General features: G+C 36.9%; 1 protein-coding gene across 3 annotated transcripts in view; it reads right to left on the bottom strand.

Annotated features, from left to right (window-relative positions):
- Nucleotides 1-20,244, bottom strand: part of WWP1 (WW domain containing E3 ubiquitin protein ligase 1) — a 124,481-nt gene that overhangs the window by 16,786 nt on the left and 87,451 nt on the right. For all 3 annotated transcript variants that reach the window (XM_003821155.5, XM_008974633.5, XM_008974632.5), the window contains 9 exons: nucleotides 19,922-19,976; nucleotides 19,219-19,303; nucleotides 18,966-19,094; nucleotides 15,172-15,247; nucleotides 14,995-15,066; nucleotides 12,025-12,113; nucleotides 7,913-8,072; nucleotides 2,387-2,520; nucleotides 2,155-2,295 (listed from right to left, as the gene is read on the bottom strand). In XM_003821155.5, coding sequence (XP_003821203.2) covers nucleotides 2,155-2,295; nucleotides 2,387-2,520; nucleotides 7,913-8,072; nucleotides 12,025-12,113; nucleotides 14,995-15,066; nucleotides 15,172-15,247; nucleotides 18,966-19,094; nucleotides 19,219-19,303; nucleotides 19,922-19,976 — 941 coding nt within the window. The remainder of the gene's footprint in view (nucleotides 1-2,154; nucleotides 2,296-2,386; nucleotides 2,521-7,912; nucleotides 8,073-12,024; nucleotides 12,114-14,994; nucleotides 15,067-15,171; nucleotides 15,248-18,965; nucleotides 19,095-19,218; nucleotides 19,304-19,921; nucleotides 19,977-20,244) is intronic.

The raw sequence follows: 20,244 nt of genomic DNA, 5'->3' as shown, positions 1-20,244 counted from the left end.
AAAATCCTCCAAAAATTGCTGCATTCATGATTAGCTATCAATAGTATTACAGTGATAAAATGTTTGAAACAGTGCTTAACTTTACAGAAAGTGAATATACATCTTACCATAGTGAAATTTTATTTAGACTGTTTTTGATATTTGAAACCACTGATAGCATTTTTTTTAACCACTTAGGTTGTGGTACTTATTTTTGTTGGACTTTGTGGAAGGCTCAGGCTTAACAAATATAGAAAGTCCAGTGCCTTATGCATGATCTTTTGATGAATATATTTTCCTCAAAATATAGTGTTACTGTTTTTTTCCAACTAGCGTAATAAATGCACACTGTAGAACAAAGCAAAACAAAAATACCTAACAGAGTACAAAAGTATAAAGGAAGAAAATCAGTTATTGGTAACTTCTCTCACTCAGAGATGACTGGTTTAGCAGAAAAATAAGAAGAGGCCAAGAATGCCAAGCTAAGAAGGGTACATTAAAGTTGGTAAGCAGAGACACTAAGGGGGTAAATTTGAAAGGCCATAGCAATTTACAAGAAGGGAAAAAAGAAGGGCTGTGACATTTTACAAAAGCCACATAGCAGTATCTATTAAATACTTTTTGACCCAGTGACTTCACTTTTTAAAAATCTAGCCCACAAAACAAGTAGCAGGATGTATGGATTCATGCTTAAGGAAGTTTTCTGCTGTCTTGTTTGCAGTGGCCCAAACTGGACACAACCTAAATGATCTCTATTGACAGGAATAGCTGAAGAATATAGAAAAAAATACACCACAATGTACCTAGCTATTAAAAAATGAGTTAGATTTAACTGTACTGTCCTTAAGACAAAAAAAAGTAAGCTACGGAGTAATGTGTATAATCCAATCCCATTTTCAAAACAAATATAAAAAACGAAAAATCTGAAAGAGACAGAGATGACAGCTAGCATCTAAAAGGGTGAAAATGGTAGTACTATTCATAGAAGACATCAGTAGGAGGCAATATCTAGGAAAAATGAAAAGTTTGATTTTAGGCCCATTACATTTTAAGATGCGTCATCTGTAGTTCACGTGCTGGCAAATTACGGCCCATGGGCCTAATCATCTAGTTTTTTTGTCCAGCATTTGAGCTAAGAATAGTTTTTACATTTTAAAAAAATGATTGAAAAATATTAAAAGTATTTTGGGATATGAAAATTATACAAAATCAAATTTCAGTGTCTACAAGTGTTTTACTGGAACACAGCCACACATCTATTTATACACTGTCTATAGCTACCTTTGCACTATACCACAGAGGTGAGTAGTTGCAATAAGAAATGTGCCTGTAAGCCTAAAAAGTTTACTGCCTGGTTCTTTCCTGAAAATGTTTGGATTTACCTGGCTGGCAAATGGAAATTATTTCTAAAGTTCAGATATAACTTTAACAGAAAATTGAAGCTATGTTAGCAGAATATTTAGAGAAGCAGGTTGAAATAAAATCTTGGAAAAATGCCTACATTTAGGAAATAGGAGATTTAAAGAACTGCCATTTAAAAAGAGCAAGTGACCAGGATGGTGACACCCTGTTATCCCAGCATTTTGGGAGGCTGAGGAAAGGAGGATGACTTGAGGCCAAGAGTTTGAGACCAGCCTGGGCAATACAGTGAGACCCTATCTTTACAAAAAAAAAAAAATAATTGTTTTAAATTAGCTGGGAATGGTAGTATAAGCCTGTAGTCCCAGCTACTCAGGAGACTAAGGCAGAATTGCTTGAGCACAGGAGGTCAACCCTGCAGTAAGCTATGATCACGCCACTACGACGGCCTGAGCGACAGAGTGAAACTCTCTCTAAAAACAAAAATTTAAAACAAGAGAATGTAAAGAAAATCAGTATGACATAGGATCATGGAATTCAAGAAAACACTGAGTTTCAAGAAACAGGCTGTGGTGAGCACTATTTAAAAGCCTAAGTTAAAAAAGGGAAAATGACATGGAAAGGGAAATGGTAGAATGGTTACAGCAAATGGCAGTGGGAAAATGAAGCAACATATATTCTCTTTTTTCAAGAACATTGGTACTGGTGAGAAGAACTTCCCAAAGGCATGAAAAGGGGAAGAAATTAAGGGTACAGAGAGAGGATTTAGTTCTGAAGTGTTCTAGAAATTAAGCTTAATAAGGTATATCACCTTACCCAATATATTCATCTTTGTTCTCCTCAGTCACCAGAATATTGGAACCTCCCAACTTCAGGTCATGTGAAGTAACTTTTCCCAAAATCTCCATGTCAACAGAAAAGTACATTTCTAAGCCACATTCTTCAATGTTGTTATCTCTGGGTGAAATAAATATATATACACTAATTAACAAAATGAAACAATTTGGGTTTCAAAAAAATGACTTATTGCAAAACAAAATCTTCAAACCTTATCCAGATAAGGGAGTTATAAAATTCAGTATCAATAGATTCCAAATCCTTAATAGTAAGTTTTTTACTTAACATACGCTTGTAGAATGGTAAAGAGAAACCAGTATCAATAAACTTTCCATGAAATAGTGCCTGCAAAGAAAAATGAAAAATTTTATTTAAAATTTGCAAAATAACAATTTCTTAGAGAACAATGATAAAAGAAAAATCATGAGACTTCACAAGTAAACAAAGCATTCAGTAAGTGAATGGCATAAATCATGAAAACTAAAATATTATATAAAATGCTAGGTATGAAAAACAAAGTTAAAACAATCTATTTTATAACACATGGCTACATAACATATATCAAAAACTGTATAGGATGATAAAAGACTTCTATTACCATACCCTGCCTCAATCTTCCTAAATGTTTTATAAATTGAATTAACCTAACTGGATAAGGAAATATAAAAGGGCCCTGTGCACCTGAAAAGGCAGCTCTCTCGTTCCTTTCTTACTCTCACTGCTGCCTGTGAGGCTTTTAGGACTAACCCCATCGTGCCTTCGCTCCTATTCACAATAGCCAACACAGAAGCCCCAGACTCCCACCAATTTTGGGGAACTAAAAAAATCCACTGAAGCTATTAATACTACCTTAGCCCCCTCATGAAGTTATGTCTTCCCTTACTCAGTTTAGATTCCATAGTCAATCATTAAAATAACTACCTTCAAGGTGGGGCGCAGTGGCTCACACTTGTAATCCCAGCACTTTGGGAGGCTGAGGCGGGTGGATCATGAGGTTAGGAGATCAAGACCATCCTGGCTAACACAGTGAAACCCCGTCCTTACTAAAAATACAAAAAATTAGCTGGGCATGGTGGCACGCGCCTGTAGTCCCAGCTATTCAGGAAGATGAGGCAGGAGAATTGCTTGAACCTGGGAGGTGGAGGCTGCAGTGAGCCAAGATCGTGCCACTGCACTCCAGCCTGGGTGACAGAGTGAGACTCTGTCTCAAAAAATAAAATAAAATAACTCCCTTCAAACCCCATCTCTGCCAGTGTATTTCTAGCAAAATCCCAAGCCTAACTAAATTCAACTCTCAGGTTACTCAATGCTGGTACCTAGGCAATGGAACATGCTAGAAATGCATAAACAACCAAGCTGACTGCTCTATGACCGACAGTTGTATTTCATCACTGGTCTGTTTCCTGGTAATCACATTTCCCTACTGCATTCACTCTCCCACTTTCCTAGATGACTATTTCATTCCTACTCTTCTTTCCTCAAATACTTACTTCTCCCCACTCCTTATTCTGAGTTGATGATCTTACTTCCTATTTCACAGAGGAAACAGAAGCAACCAGAAGAAAACTTTTGTGTGTTCTACTATATCTGCTCACTACTAGCATCTGAATCCATATAATCTTATTATAGATAATCTTTCCATCACTTGGTGTGTGTGCTAAATAAATCTCCTCCTCTCTCCAACTCAAGCCCATTGCTCTCATATTCCTTATATTCTGACTTTATCAAATTCTTTATCATCTAACTTGGTACTATAGTTTAGATGTTTGTCTCCACCAAATCTCATGTTGAAATGTGATCCCCCAGCTGGCTTCTTCATACAGAAGAATGAAACTAGAGTGCTACCTTTCATCATACACAAAAATTAACTCAAGACAGATTAAATACTTAAATGTAAGACCTAAAACTATTAAAATCCTAGAAGAAAACCTAGGAAATGCCCTCTTGATATTAGCCTTGACAAAAAAATTTCTGGCTAAGTCCTCAAAAGAATTGCAACAAAAACAAAAATTGATAAATAGGACCTAATTAAACTAAAGAGCTTCTGCACAGCAAGAGAGGGAGTAAACTAACCTACAGAATGGGAGAAAATATTCACAAACTATGGATCCAACAAAGGTCTAATATCTAGAATTCATAAGGAATGTAAGCAAATCAACAAGAAAAAAAAACCCATTAAAAACTGGGCAAGCATAAACAGACACTTCTCAAAAGAAGATACATAAGCAGCTGCTGGGCGCGGTGGCTCACGCCTGTAATCCCAGCACTTGGGGAGGCCGAGGCTGGCGGATCACCTGAGGTTAGGAGTTCGAGACCAGCCCGGCCAACATGGTGAAACCCCATCTCTATTAAAAATACAAAAATTAGCTGAGTGTGGTGGTGCGTGCCTGTGGTCCCAGCTACTCAGGAGGTTGAGGCAAGAGAATTGCTTGAACCCAGGAGGCAGAGGTTGCAGTGAGCTGAGATCATGCCACTGCACTCCAGCCTGGGTGACAGAGCAAGACTCTTGTCTCAAAAAAAAAAAAAAAAAAAAAAAAAGAAAGAAAAGAAAAGAAAAGAAAAGACATATAAGCAGCCAACAAAATATATGAAAAAATGCTCAACATCCCTAATCATCAGAGAAATACAAATCAAAACCACAATGAAACACCATCTCATACCAGTCAGAATGGCTTTTGTTAAAACATTAAAAAATAACAGATGTTGGCAAGGCTTCAGAAAAAAAAGAGACATATACTTTGTTCAGAATGTAAATTAGTTCAGCCACTTTGAAAAGCAGGTTGGAAATTTCTCAGTGAACTAAGAGTTGAACCACCGTGAGAATCAGCAATCCCATTACTGGGTATAGATATCCAGAGGAAAATAAATTGTGCTACCGAAGGACACAAGCACTGTATGTTCCCCACAGCACTACTCACAATAGGAAAGACCTAGAATAAATCCAGGTGCCCATCAATGGTGGACTGTAAGCACCATGAAATACTATTCAGCCAAAAAAAGAATGAAATCATATCCTTTGCAACAACACAGATGCAGATGGAGGCCATTTTCCCAAGCCAACTACCAAATACTGCATGTTCTTACGTACAGGTGGGAGCTCAGCATTGGGCACACATGGACATAAATAGATGGGAAAAATAGACACCTGGGGACTACTATGGGAGGGAGAGAGGGAGGAAGGCAAGGGCTGAAAAACTACCTATTGGGTACTACGTTCACTACCTGAGCATGATGGGTTCAATCATACCCCAAATCTCAGCATCACACAATATACTTTTTTAACAAACCTGCACATGTACCCCTGATTCTAAAATTAAACCAGAAAAACAAAGAATTTTGACCTGCAGCTAATAGACTAATGCCCTGGTGAGTTCTCACTCTATTAGTTCCCTACAGAGCTGGTTTTAAAAAGAGTATGGCACTTCCTCCCCACCCTTGCTTCCTCTCTCATCATGTGACTTTCATACACGCTGCTTCCCCTTGTGCCATGAGTGGGAGCAGCCTGAGGCCCTCACCAGAAGACGATGCTGGCACCATGCTTCTTGTACAGCCTGCACAGTCAAACAAACCCTTTTTCTTTATAAATTATCCAGCCTCTGGTATTCCCTTATAGCAACACAAAACAGACTAAGTTACTTAGTCATCACTATCAGCAATACAAATGTTTTATTCTCCTCCCATTCTTGACTCCATAAGCATTTCCAGTTAGTGACCAATTCTCTATGATTCCTTGTTTATATTTGCTGTATCCACTCTCCCTCCATTCTCTCTTGATTTTACTCCCATCAGTCTTTCCACCCTACCACTCATGAATAACTTTCACCTTTGCAGATACAATGGTCAAATCCCAGGCTTCATCTTGCTCAGTCTATCAGTAACATATGACAGGGTTGACCATGTCTTCCTTCTTGAAACACACTTTCTTCTTCCCTTGTCCTCTGGGGACCACTCCTATTTGATTCTACTACCTCAGATCTTTTGTTGGTTACTTATCTCCCTGACTATAATTGTCCTTGAACAACTTCTTCATCCATACTCACTCTATAAACAATCATATTGCCTTTTAATACTCTCTATGTGCCAAGAATTCCCAAATGCCTATCTCCAAACTAAATATCCTTTCATGGCCAGACTTATACCTCCAACTATCTCTTTTACATCTCCATGTGGATGTCTACTTCAAACTTAACAAGCCAAACCTAAATATTCTGGATTTCTCCCATACCCAAAATTTGCAACCAGACAAGCTGGCCATAAATATTGTTGCCATACTTGACTCTCTCTCACACCCCTGCATCTAATCTGTCAGAAAACTGTTAGTTCTAACTTCGCAATATACCCAGAATCCAAATCACTTCTCACTTCCTCCACTGCTAGAAGACACAAGTCCAAGCCACTATTATCTTTCACCTGGATTGTTACAAATGATTTTCCTGCTTCTATCCATGTTTTCCTATGCCCCCAATTATAGTCTGTCTTCTACATACTCTTAAAGCAAGCTTAATAAAATTTAAGTCAGATCATGTTAGTTAGATCAGGTCACTCATTGCCCTACTCAACTCTTACGTGAATTTCCTAAAGGTCCCACACAGCATCTCTCAATCTCATCTCCTATTACATTCTCTCTCATATCCTCTGCTGCAACTATACTGGTCTCTTTCTCAATCAAGAATGCACTCCCACATTAGAGCCTTTGTCTTGCTGTTCCCTATGCCTAGAATAGTCTCCAAGATATCTGCATGATTCAGTCCCTAGCTTTCTTCAATTTCTGTTCATGTGTCATCCATCAGTGAGGTTTCCTCTAACCATACCATATAAAAAAAGCAACACACTCTTTCCTTCAGAATATATCTATTGATTACTCGTTTCTATCTAATGGAATTTAGGTCCCTGAGAGCAGGGACTGTGTATTCTTTTCATCTCTGGAGCCTAAAACAGTGCTTGGCATTACAGTAGGCTGTCAATAAATTTTTGCTGAATGAATTAATAGATAATAAAGTGTAAATAAATACGTAAATAGATAAATACAAACACTTCCCAAAAGACAATAGTTCCATAAGGGCTTCTGCAAAGCTCTTAAAATTCCAAAAACAATCAAATACAATTATTAGATAGCTCAGATTTTCCTTTTATTGAAAAGTAGGCTGGGAGTGGTGGCTCACATTTGTAATCTGAGCACTTTGGGAGGCCGAGACAGGCGGATCACTTCAGCTCAGGAGTTTGAGACCAGCCTGGGCAACATGATGAAACCCCATCTCAACTAAAAATACAAAAAAATTAGCTGGCATGGTGGTGCGAGCCTGTAGTCTCAGCTACTTGGGAGGCTGAGGTGGGAGGATCGTTTGAGTCTGCAAGGTGGAGGTTGCAGTTAGCTGAGATCACACCACTGCACTCCAGCCTGGGCAACAGACTGTGATCCTGTCTCAAAAGAATTAAAATTTTTTCTATTAAAAATAAATAAACAAATAAAAGTAGTCATACTATAAATGGGTTTTAAATTTAAAAATGAAAGGACTTTTAAAGACTAAGTGGCTGTATAAACATAATCTTCATATTCATAATCTTGATTTTATACAGGTACTCAAAAAATATATTTTTACACTCTCCAGGGAAACTTTCTTGGTAACAAAATTTGTGAATAGCAAATATAATGCTTATCCTTTTTTTTTTTTAAAGCCTTCTCTAATACATTTGTAACAAATTTAAATAAATAAAAATAATAAAGTCAGGAACTCACCATGGCAATAAAACGACCAATGAAACAGAAGTATGAAAGATGGTCTGGATTAATGGTTGATGCTGGATTTATCTGCAGACAATAGTTGTTCTTGCCCGCATACTCAAATAAGCAATACATTGGGTTCAAAACTTCATGTGAAAGCAAGAAAAACCATTCTCTATAAGAAAATAAGTCAAGGTTATTTTTTAGCATTAATATGTGAATTTAAAAACAGATCTTAAATATACTCATATATACATCATACCTCTGCTCAACAGTCTTTAAGAACTCCACTGCCCAATTCTTTGGCCCTCTATCCAAGTTCTTCTATGATCTGGCTCTCCATTTAAGTTACCTGCTAGTTTCGATGTGGCCAAACTACAAATTCACTGATCCTCATATAGATATAACATGCTTATTTGTATGCCACACTTTTGCTTGGATATGTCTCCTCAACTTCAATTCAGCTTAAATCCCATTTCAACAATTTTTTGAGGCAATTTCCAGTGTATTTGTATTAATATCAGTCACTGAATACTCTGTTGTAACAACCTCACAATATTAATTCATTTTTATGCACATGACTTGCCCCATCCATCAGACTGTAAGTTTCTCAAAGGCAAAAGCCATGTATTTTTTTGTATTCTTAACTCTTACAAGCACTCTAGGATGTATATACAACAGGTTTTAATATACATTTGCAGGTGATACCGAGATACACAGCACTGCTGCTATTTAACACTTTTAACTTTATTGTCATTGCATTAAAAATGAAACTAAAATTTAAAAGGTTAAATCTTTAAATGTGATAAGCAATCTCTAACCTTTTACCACCCATTTTAAAGTCCAATATGCGAAATCCAACTAGATAAAGGTATTACAAGATAAACCCAATCTCTAAAAGGTTCTTTTCAACAGCAATTTCTTCTAAAGAAGGGTTCCAAACTCAAATGCTTACAGTAATCTGTAAGTACAAGGGGATTCCTTCTCTATTCTCTAGATGGGGCTCACATTCTCTGCTTAGCCACAATCCTCCATTCCTTATATACCTGCTGAATTATTGGTTTTAAGGAAGAAGAATTTCTAGGCATATTATCGTAGTCCTCAGACAACTGGGCAGTGGTGGACACCGTAGTGAAACAGAGTATATGCTAATCTACAGGGGAAACAACGACTCTGATTCAGCCCACTGACGCCACAGGAGAAGGCAGGATTGCGGGTCGAGTGTTTTAAAGAGAAGTCAGAAATCTTCATTCTTAAGCATAATCTAATGATTTTCAAATGTCATCAAGTAATTTAAAAACTGTAAAATCACAATGAGGGCCACCTCTATGTAGGCTATATCTGGCCTGGCAGCCTGTTAATAAACGTTTTTCTAAAGGTTATAAAACACAATCACTGATACTGCCTGAAGGGTAGAGAAGGGAGTCCTCAACAAAATCAACTAGAAATAGTAAACACCAATTATTAAAACTAAGTCCAGTTGTAACATAGTAGTAGTTGAACCAAGTGACTTCCCTCTATGATGAGGCTGAAGTAAGACATACCCCAGGTAAGAGGATGGAGCGGGTCTTGTGAGTGTGTTTAGACACATATATAAAAACTAGGAATAAACCCTCCAGATGCTTCAGATAATTTTTAGCAAACAACAGCCCAGAGAAAACTGAATCAATTCAAAAGAAGAATGGCTAAAACATGGCATCTACTCTTTTCCTCTGATGCTAGCAGAAAAGGAAGAAAAATTCCTAACTAGCAAGAGGCAGAAGAATTAACTTTCAACATATTCTTCTCAATACTCTCAAATAAACTGAAGAGACACAAGAGGTTGAAAAAATTATGAGACAACAGATGAGCTAGCAGAGCCTAAAGAAGAAAATGAAGAAAACAGTAAAACCACTAATGAAGAAAAATCACATTAGAAGCAGCAAAATGTAGGGCAGTACTACAAACAGTGACATGAGGATAGGCTTGAGAAAAATCAAAATAAAATGGAAAAGCGCAAAGATAAAAATGATCAGAGAAAAGATGACAGACATGTAAGACTGACAAAGGAGATTCCACATACCCATGACTGATGTTCCTGAAGAAAAATGGAACAAATGGAACAGAAAAAATATTCAAAGACATAATAGAAGAAAACTTCCCTGACATTAAGGAAGATCTTAATATATTCCTAAAAAAAGATACAAAACAATCAACAGTGAAATTATTGAACTTCAGGAAAAAGGACTGTGTGGGCACCCAGAGGAAAAATAAGGTTCCTACAAGGGGCTGGCCTCACACTTCACAGTACTAACATTCAATGCTAGAAAACAGTAAAGCAATGTCTGAGTATTGGAAAAACAAGTGTGCGAGAAATTTATATCTAGTGAAATTGTTGTTTATATGTAAAAGCAACAGAGAACATTATGCAAAGACTGTAGAAATATATCAATCCTGTAAACTCTTTAATAAACCATTTGATGAATCTAGCCCACCAATACATGAATTAAATAAAAAATTTAGGAATAAAAAATCATGTTATGGAGGAACTAGCTATATTCATTAAAACTATCAAAATATAAAACTTAGACCCAAATAGTTGAGGCAAATAAGGGCTTAGATAAGAATGTAAATGTTAATAAAGACACACTGTAAAAATACCATATTTCCTCATTTCTAAGATGTACCTTTCTTATGTCTGAACATTTCTGAAATTGAGATAAACTCGTAATAGATGCAATATGAACATTTATTATGATAGGCAGTGTTTCGTTTCTGGAAAAGTTTAATGATGTTGTAAACGAGGAAATATGCTAATATAAACAAAACTCTGATAATTCCACATATATTATTACTTATCTATCCCCACCAGTTGTACTTGGTTCTGTATCTCTTTTTGCCAGTTGTGTTAAAACTGTGATTTTGTAATTCTGTACACCTCTGAAATGAGTTCAAAAAAGGAGTTGTTTCTATGAAAAGTAAGTTTGAATTCTTTAGAAAGATTTAATAAAAATGTTTTGCTAAACAATAAATTGTTGCCAAATTAGGCTGGGGCAGAACAAATAAGGGACAATATTGAAAAATAAAAGGATTTTCCACCCATATTGCTTCACAAGTGTCTACTGTTAACAATATATTTAGTGAATGTAGAAAACTTTATTCCCAAAAGAGACTCAGATTGGACTAAAAACATAAACATAAAACCAAAATATGATGTTACTTACAATAGCAAAAAATAAGAATGTATGCATGCTAATCTATTAATTATGATATTTCCATACAACAGAATATTGTACAGCCATTTTAAAAAAGAAAATATTCAGACTGAGTGCTGTGCCTCACACCTGTAATCTCAGTACTTTGGGAGACCAAGGTTGGGGGAATCTCTTGAGCTCAGGAGTTCAAGATCAGCCTGGGCAAAACTGTGAGACCCTCATTTCTACAAAAAGCTTTAAAAACTTTTTTTTTTTTTTTTTTTGAGACAGCGTCTTGCTCCATCACCCAGGCTGGAGTGCAGTGGCATGATCTCAGCTCACTGCAAGCTCCGCCTCCTGGGTTCACGCCATTCTCCTGCCTTACCCTCCCGAGTAGCTGGAACTACAGGCGCCCACCACCATGCCTGGCTAATTTTTTTTATTTTTAGTAGAGACGGGGTTTCACCGTGTTAGCCAGGATGGTCTCGATCTCCTGATATCATGATCCACCCGCCTTGGCCTCCCAAAGTGCTGGGATTACAGGCGTAAGCCACCACGTCCAGCCTTTAAAACTTTTTAAAAAACAAGAAGAAAAAAGAAATAAACAAATTCATTCACTCACTGTATATATGCTAACATAGAAAGATGTCCACACTATATAAAAAAACAAAATCAGATCCTACATTTTGTACATTGTATGACTAATTGTTTAAAAAAGCAGCAAATACATACGATATTACACATATATACGAATTTACATATATGTAAAGATGTATAGAAAGATAACCAAGAGTAGTAATAATAATAATGGTTACCGTGTGTATTTTTGAGAAAAATTCTGGATTGTTAATTCAAAAATTTAATACAATATATTCACATATGTTTTGAAGAATACTTTCCCTGCATACAATGAGATATACTTATTTCAAGGCACATATGTGTTTTTTATTTTACCTCGCTAGGCCACCATAATCAAGTCCTTCTTCTCCTCTAAATATTACATATAAGCGCCTCCTCAAGTCATAGGGTTTTAATGCCATAATCTAATTAAAAACAAAAACATGAATATTAAATACTCACATGCAGTACAAGTTCCTTTCAAAACAATTTAAATTTAATCTCTATTTTCAAAATAACACATTTCCTTATCTTATACAATGCTTTTAACTCAAGAGATGAATTGGTTTCTTTCACAAACTAGATGAAGACATACATATCAATCTGTTAAGCTTTTCCTGACTCACTTTCACATATAGTTGACCCGTAAACAAGATGAGTTTAAGTCAACATGGTGAATGCACAGGTCCACTTATACTTGAATTTTCTTCAGTCTCTGCCACCCCTGAGACAACAAGGCCAAGCCCTCTTCCTCCTCCTCAGCCTATTCAATGTGAAGACAATGAGAATGAAGACCTTTATGATGATCCACTTCTACTTAATGAACAGTATATGTATTTTATCTTCCTTATGATTTTCTAAAAAAATTTTCTTTTCTCTAGCTTACTTTATTATAAGAATACAGTATACAGGCCGGGTGTGGTGCCTCAGGCCTGTAATCCCAGCACTTTGGAAGGCCAAGGCAGGCGGATCACGAGGTCAGGAGATTGAGACCATCCTGGTTAACATGGTAAAACCCCGTCTCTACTAAAAAATACAAAAAGTTAGCCAGGCGTGGTGGTGGGCGCCTGTAGTCCCAGCTATTCGGGTGGCTAAGGCAGGAGAATGGTGTGAACCCGGGAGGTGGAGCTTGCAGTGAGCCGAGATCGTGCCACTGCACTCCAGCCTGGGCGACAGAGCGAGACTCCGTCTCAAAAAAAAGAATACAGTATATAATACATAGATTATACAAAATATGTGTTAACTGACTCTATGTGTTAACTGACTCTTTACGTTATTGGTAAGGCTTCCAGTCAATGGTAGGTATTAGTAGTTCAGTTTTGGGGTAGTCAAAAGTTATACATGGCTTTTCAACTGTGCAAGGGGTCAGCACCCCTAACCCCTGTGTTGTTTAAGGGTCAACTATACTCTTTCCTCCTTCTAGTATTAAATGGATAGTTCTATTTTGGGTTAATGACAAGACAGGAAGAGTTTGACACAAAAGGCTTTTAAGGTTAAAAATATTATCTCCCCTGCTGGTTTCCCCAAACTGTACCAAAATCTTCCAACAGGTAAATTTTTCTGACTAGCAGTACTTAGAGGCAAAAGACTTTGTTCTGCATCCTGTTTATACCACACATTCCATTTCTCAGTAGGAAAGGAACTCAGCTATAATGAGCAATTATTTATACAATGATGAATTTATTCACAGGCTAGTATAACTTAAAAACAATACCTATACCAAATTTTCATAATCTTTAATAGCTTACATCAAGGTTACTAGTAAGTAGGCTTTACTTTGGATAGAAATAAATTACATTCCACACATATGTCAGGACCAGAGCCAAGACTGGCAAGTCTGGGTTGAAGCACAGCTCACCAGCATGCCTCCTTGGAGGCAGTCGTGGGCTCAGTGCTATACATCAAATAGACCATGATTCTTCCCAAGACAGGGTAAAAAGCAAAATAAAGTCTACCATGAATTCAGATGTACATTTACTAAAATCAATCCAGAGTTTAGAAAAAGTTGACCTATTTACACTTAGTTTGCTAAGAATTTATTAACTCAAAAGAAAAAATCAACTTGATAATAGTTTAAGTATCATGCCCAAAGTCCAATCGTAAAATTAAGCTATGGTTTGAAATTCTCTTGGGGCTCAGAGTATCATTACTCCATTTTGGCTTGTACAAAGTATAAATAAAAGTCCCTGTATGCCTGAGTACACAGCATAATTTGGTTCATCATTATAATACTAGGGGGGGAATAAGACGTCTCATTATGAAAAATTCTCCACTTCATTGGGCAAAAACTGACAATACAGTATTTGGATTATTTATCCTTAAATATTCTGCAGATGACTCAGGAAAGGAAGAAATATTGCATTCATTTATTTGTTCATCAAATATTTATTGAATACCCTCTATGTGCAAAGGCACTATTCTAGGTACTAGGCAGAACAGCAGTAAACCAATAGTCCCTGCTCTCATGGAGCTCACATTCTAGTAAGGAAGACAAAATACACTATGTTGGGTGGTTATGAAAAAGAATAAAGCACCATAAATGGCTGGAATGTGACTGTGAGGGAGAAGAGAAAGACTGCCATCTTAAAATAGTAGGCTCAGAGAAGGTCTCTCTGAGATCACATTTAAACAGAAACATAAAGGTGAAAATAAACAGTTATTAAAGGAATTCTCAAATGGAATACAGTATCTACCAATTTAATTTTAATTTGATAGCATTATCAAAACTTTGAGGTAATAAATTCTTAGCCAAGTATTGTGTCAAAACAAGAATCAACTTGTTCCAAAAGCTGTTTAAGCTTTATTTTAGTAAATACACATCTAAATTCATGATATGTCTCTCAGTCTCAGTACCTTTACCTATAACATGGAGATACAATAAGTGCTATCTCAAAGGGATGCTGTGAGGATGAATGAAATAAAATGAGAAATGTAAGATGCCGGTGTTTTGCAAATGATAATCACTCAGTATATGGGAGGGTTTAGTGTAACTATGATTAAAATGGGCACTCAGGCCAGATGCAGTGGCTCAAGCCTGTAATCCCAGCATTTTACGAGGCCAAGGTGGGTAGATCGTTTGAGCCCAGAGGTCGAGACCAACCTGGGCAACATGGCGAAATTCCATCTCTATTTAAGAAAACAAAACAAAACAAAACAAAACAAAGGCACTCAACAAGTGGCAGTGGCAGTCATTATTATTATAGCTGTGTTCTGGGTGGTCTAAAAATCTCTAAAACCCTGACTTTCTTTAGATGCACAGAATACAATGAGACAAATAGTGTTTTATTCTGCTAAAATCCTCCTTACCTGTTGGAAGGAATCTTCAAACAATGTCTGCCGGGACACATTGATCTTTACATGACTAGGTAGTGCATTAGACTAAAAACAAAAATAATATCATAATATCATCTGAGTTATAGTATATGTATTGTATAAAGAGAAGACTAAATTATTGAGTATAAGATTTATTTACCACTATAGTACCTGGCACAAATAACGGAAGTGAGCAAGCTTCCACCTAAAGCCGCGTTCATAAGCAATTTGTGGACCACCTTTAGTTCTAAAGAAAAACAAAAATAAACCAAATTAACTCATAATAAAGTTGAATATTTAGTATTCAGTATAAAATCAGAGTGTACTAAAGTCCAACAAAATACCACAGGAAGATTTCTCCTGGGAGAGAAGGGTATACATACATGGTGGGCCAAAAGAAGCTCAAGTAATGGGGACTATTACAGCAACAGGACACACATATACACAAAGAAGGACATTGTATTTATGGCTGGATCTTTTGTTAGTGAGTTAAATGAAATATTAAAGTCTACTACAGACTATTTCAAAGAAAATCTTTGACAATCCTTAAATCTAAGGAGGACAGAGGCTCCAGACAGAAGAGACGTGGAAGGAAATTCTACCACATCCTAAGCCTAACCTAAAACCCAAACAAATATTCCTGGAGATAATAAGCAAAGCAAAATCAAATTCCTAGAAACAACATTGTCATCCAGATCACACGGTTCACGTGGTCAGTGAGAGAAAAGGCAGAGTTGGTGGCACGGCACCTAGGAATACAGGTTTTACAATATGGTTTGACTCACAGTGACAGAGCCTGGATCTCTTGCCTATTGATTGAGGGCCTGACAGGCACAAAGAACTTTCATAATGTTAAGGAACACTTTGGAACAGATGAAAAATGTTCTCTTGTGTTGTCAGGTTCAAGTGAATTCACTTACTCAAAAAGCATTTACTGAATGCATAGCTGGTACCTGGCTTTCTTCTAGACAGTGACAGCATTACTTATTAATAGGTAAAAATGCCTGTTTTGTGGAGCTTATGTACTAGTGAAGGAGATAAGACAAAAAAATATAATAAATAAGTAAAGTACAAATGTCTTATCACTCCTGACCTAGAACAATAAAACAATAAAAAAGGCATTGTTAAAAGGACAAAGGATAAGGAGTGATATGAGAAGCATTTTGTGATTTTCAAAAGGGTAAAAGGAGTAGAGCTCACAGACAAAGTGACATTTGAGCAAAAACATGAAGGAGAGGGCAAAAGCCATATGGAGTTTCGGGAAAAGAGCATACCAGGCAGACGGAATAAGGGCTAAGACCCAAGGTGGAAGCTGAAGGTGTTGAAGGCACAGCTAGCGGCCAATGAAGCTAGAACACGGTGAATGAGGAGGAGCGAAAACCAAGAGGAGGTTGAAGAGATAAGAGGGATCAGATCCTATAAGGCCATTTAGGCTGTTGTAAAGTGTGCTTTTTACTCTTATTGAGATGGAAACCACTGAAGGGTTTTGTGCAAATAAATGACTTTTAATTAAATTTTATTTTGGAAATTCAGTCTCTGTGCTGTATGGAGAATAACAACATTGTACAAGGTGTGGGAAGAAAGCAGAGAGAGGACTCTGCTACCAAGCCAGGCAACAGATAATGGTAGCTTGGACCAAAATGGTGGCAGTGGGGGTGGTGAGACATAGCTGGATTCTAGATATGTTTTGAAGTTGAGGTAACTAGAATTCTTGATGGACTGTTTGTAAGGTAGGAGAGATAGAGGAGTTGTGGATGATTCCACAATTTTTTTTTTTTTTTTTCCTAAGATGGAGTTTCGCTCTTGTTGCCTAGGCTGGAGTGCAATGGTGCAATCTCGGCTCACTGCAACCTCTGCCTCCCGGGTTCAAGCGATTCTCCTGCCTCAGCCTCCTGAGTAGCTGGGATTATAGGCACACGCCATCACGCCCAGCTAATTTTACCATGTTGGCCAGGCTGGTCTCGAACTCCTGACCTCAGGTGATCCGCCCGCCTTGGCCTCCCAAACTGCTGGGATTATAGGCGTGAGCCACCATGACAAGGTGATTTCAAAATTTTTGACCCAAGCACCTGCTAGAGTGGAGTTATCATCAACTGTGACAGGGAATATCACAGGTAGAGTTGGGTTTTTGTTGTTGCTGTTATAATTTTTTTTTTTTTAGAGACTGGCTCTTGCTATGTTGCCCAGGCTGGTCTCAAACTCCTGGGCTCAAGTGATCTACCCGCCTCAACCTCCCAGAGTGCTGGGATTATAGGTGTGTGCCACCATGCCTGGCCAGAGAGCAGGTTTTACAGGACCTACCAAGAAGGAGTTACAAGTGGAGATGTCAATAAGCAGCTGAATATAGAAAGCAAAATTTCAAGTGAAAAGTCTGAGCTAAATGTGTGAGTCATTAGCAGGCACATGTTTTAAAAGCATAATACTGAATAAGATGCATCAAGAGAATGAATGTAGTTAACAAAAAAAAAAAAAAAAAGAGGCTTAGGAAAAAAAGGAGGACTCGGCAAAATAAAGATAGAAGAACAGAAACGCAGAGGGAAATCAAGAAAGTATGGCTCACAGCACTACTTTTGCCAGGAGAGAGAAATGTATTGTGTCAAATGTTCCTGGTAAGTCAAATCAGGCAGGACTGCAAACCAACGCCTGGATTAACAATGTGAAGATCATTGGTGCCCTTGCAAATTCAGTGTCAGGGGAACTTCCTTGGAGTTGGTTTAAAGGAGAAACTATGAACAGCAATACAGAGACAACCGTGCAAGTAGCTTTCCTGTAAAGGGGAGCAATAAAAATGAACTGTGGGCTGGGTGTGATGGCTCACGCCTGTAATCCCAGCACTTTGGGAGGCCAAAGCAGGTGGATCGCCTGAGGTCAGGAGCTCGAGACCAGCCTGGCCAACATGGCGAAACCCCATCTCTACTGAAAATACAAAAATTAGCTGGGCGTGGTGGCGGGTGCCTGTAATCCCAGCTACTCAGGGGGCTGAGGCAGGAGAATCGCTTGAACCCAGGAGGCGGAGGTTGCAGTGAGCTGACATCGCATCATTGCACTCCAGCCTGGGCGACAGGAGCGAAAGTCCGTCTCAAAAAAAAACAAAAAAATGAACTGCGATCGAACACATTGGTAAAGGGAAGAGTTGTAATTTCTTTTTTTTTTTTTTTGCTTTTTTTTTATATCTAGGAGAAATAACAGCTGATAAGAATAATTTTGTAGAGAAATAAAACCTGATAATGCAACACAAAGGTGATAACTGTTGGAGCAATTAAGTAGAAAAGTGGGGGTAGGAATCGAATGTACCAGCAGAGGGACGAGACTTTGATAATAACAATGACAGTTCATCTATAGGAACAGGAGGGAGGAGAGATGGTAGGAGACGGACAGATATGGTGGTACAACTTTGCAAAAGACCTTTTAGGATTGCTTCTATTTTCTTAGTTATGCAAAGACATGACACCTTAGAGTAAGAATGAAGGAGAGATCTGTCAACTGCTTAATTAAGGTATCTTTAAATCTGGAAAAATCATTTCACTGACCATCTCATTGCAGCAGTGTGATGTGGCAGTTAAGAGCACAGAGTCTAGACAGAGACTGACTGTCATCGTTAGAAACCAGCTCCATTACTTGCCTTATAACTTTGCACAGTTAGTTATGCTCCCTATACCTCTCCTCACTTGGTAAAGGGAAAAATAATAGTATCTACCTCAAGGGGTTATTGGAAGATAAAATGAGTTAATATCTATGAAGTACTTAGAACAATCCTCGGCACACAGTAATCACTACATAAATAGTTTACATGCTGCAAATCCATTGTCAAATGAGAGCAAAGACAGCTATACTAAGGTTTCACTTGTGTAGGTTTTCTTGAACCAAAAAGTAAAATGTTTTGCTAAACTTGAGGATAAATTAGAGACTAAATCTCATGTGCTCACTAAGCAATATTTAAAGGAGAACTTCAGGTTTTCACTCACACAGATGACTTCCCATTGCGAGGATCTTTGAATGTTGTTGTTCTTGTGTTATGATCAACAAAGTACCTTACACCTTCACGAGTATATCTAATTTCCCAGCCTTCTGGCAGGGGTTCTTCATTCTGTAAGCTAAAAGATAAAGTTAAAATCACAAGATGAACCTTTTCTAGGTACTAAAAATATCTCATTCAAGGTTGGTTGGTTCTACCTACTGATATATGCAAGACGACTTAAGGCTGCTGTATATACATACCCTTGAGTTCTTGGATCTTCCCACTGGGTTGTTTTTGTGTTATGATTCACAAAGTAAACCCTGTCTGTTGAATCCACTCTTTTTTCTGAAATATAAAGTGAGTATAATATTTAATAACTATTTAGGATCTATATATAAAATAAGGAACATATATAATTATATATAATATATATTATATATATAAAAACATATCAGGGATATATGTATCCCTTATATATTATAGAATATATTATATAGAATATAATATATATTATAGAGAATATAACATATATTATAGAGAATATATATATTATATTATAGATAATTACGTAGAATATAATATATATTCTATAATATATAATTCGTTAATATATAATCTATTCTATATATTCTGTATATTATATATATAATACATATATATCCTTATAATATATACATATATAATATACATATATATCCCTTATAATATATAATATATTTAATATGGATTATATATTCTATATAGTATACAGAATATATAACATTCTACAGAATATATAATATATAGAATATATAATCCATATTAAATATATATTATAAGGGATATATATATGTTAAGGGACATATATAAGGGAGATATATATATATAAAATAAGGGATATATATATATATATATATAAAATAAGGGATATATATATGGAGAGATATATATCTCCCTTATAGATCATTAGCAAAAACAGCTTACCCCAGCCTGGTGGCAAAGGTCCATAAGGGTCATTTTCTGCAGCTAACATTGAAGCCTGATTGGAGAAAAGATTAGGGAGAGAAATAAAATAACAGTGTTTTAATATGAAAGTAGAAATAAGCCAAGCATGTGGCAGAATCACATTTTATAATAATTTTCTAAAAATATGATAAGGGGTTGGGCGCAGTGGCTCATGCCTGTAATCTCAGCACCTTGGGAGGGCAAGGTGGGAGGATTACTTAAGCCCAGGAGTTCAAGACCAGCCTGGAAGATCCTGTCTCTATAAAAAAAATTTTTTTTTTAATTAGCCAGACGTGTTGGCA

The sequence above is a fragment of the Pan paniscus genome, chromosome 7, assembly GCF_029289425.2.
Source record: "Pan paniscus chromosome 7, NHGRI_mPanPan1-v2.0_pri, whole genome shotgun sequence".
Classification (NCBI taxonomy): Eukaryota; Metazoa; Chordata; class Mammalia; order Primates; family Hominidae; genus Pan; species Pan paniscus.
The sequence above is the reverse complement of the archived record's forward strand: the minus strand, read 5'-3'. Positions and strand labels throughout refer to the sequence as shown.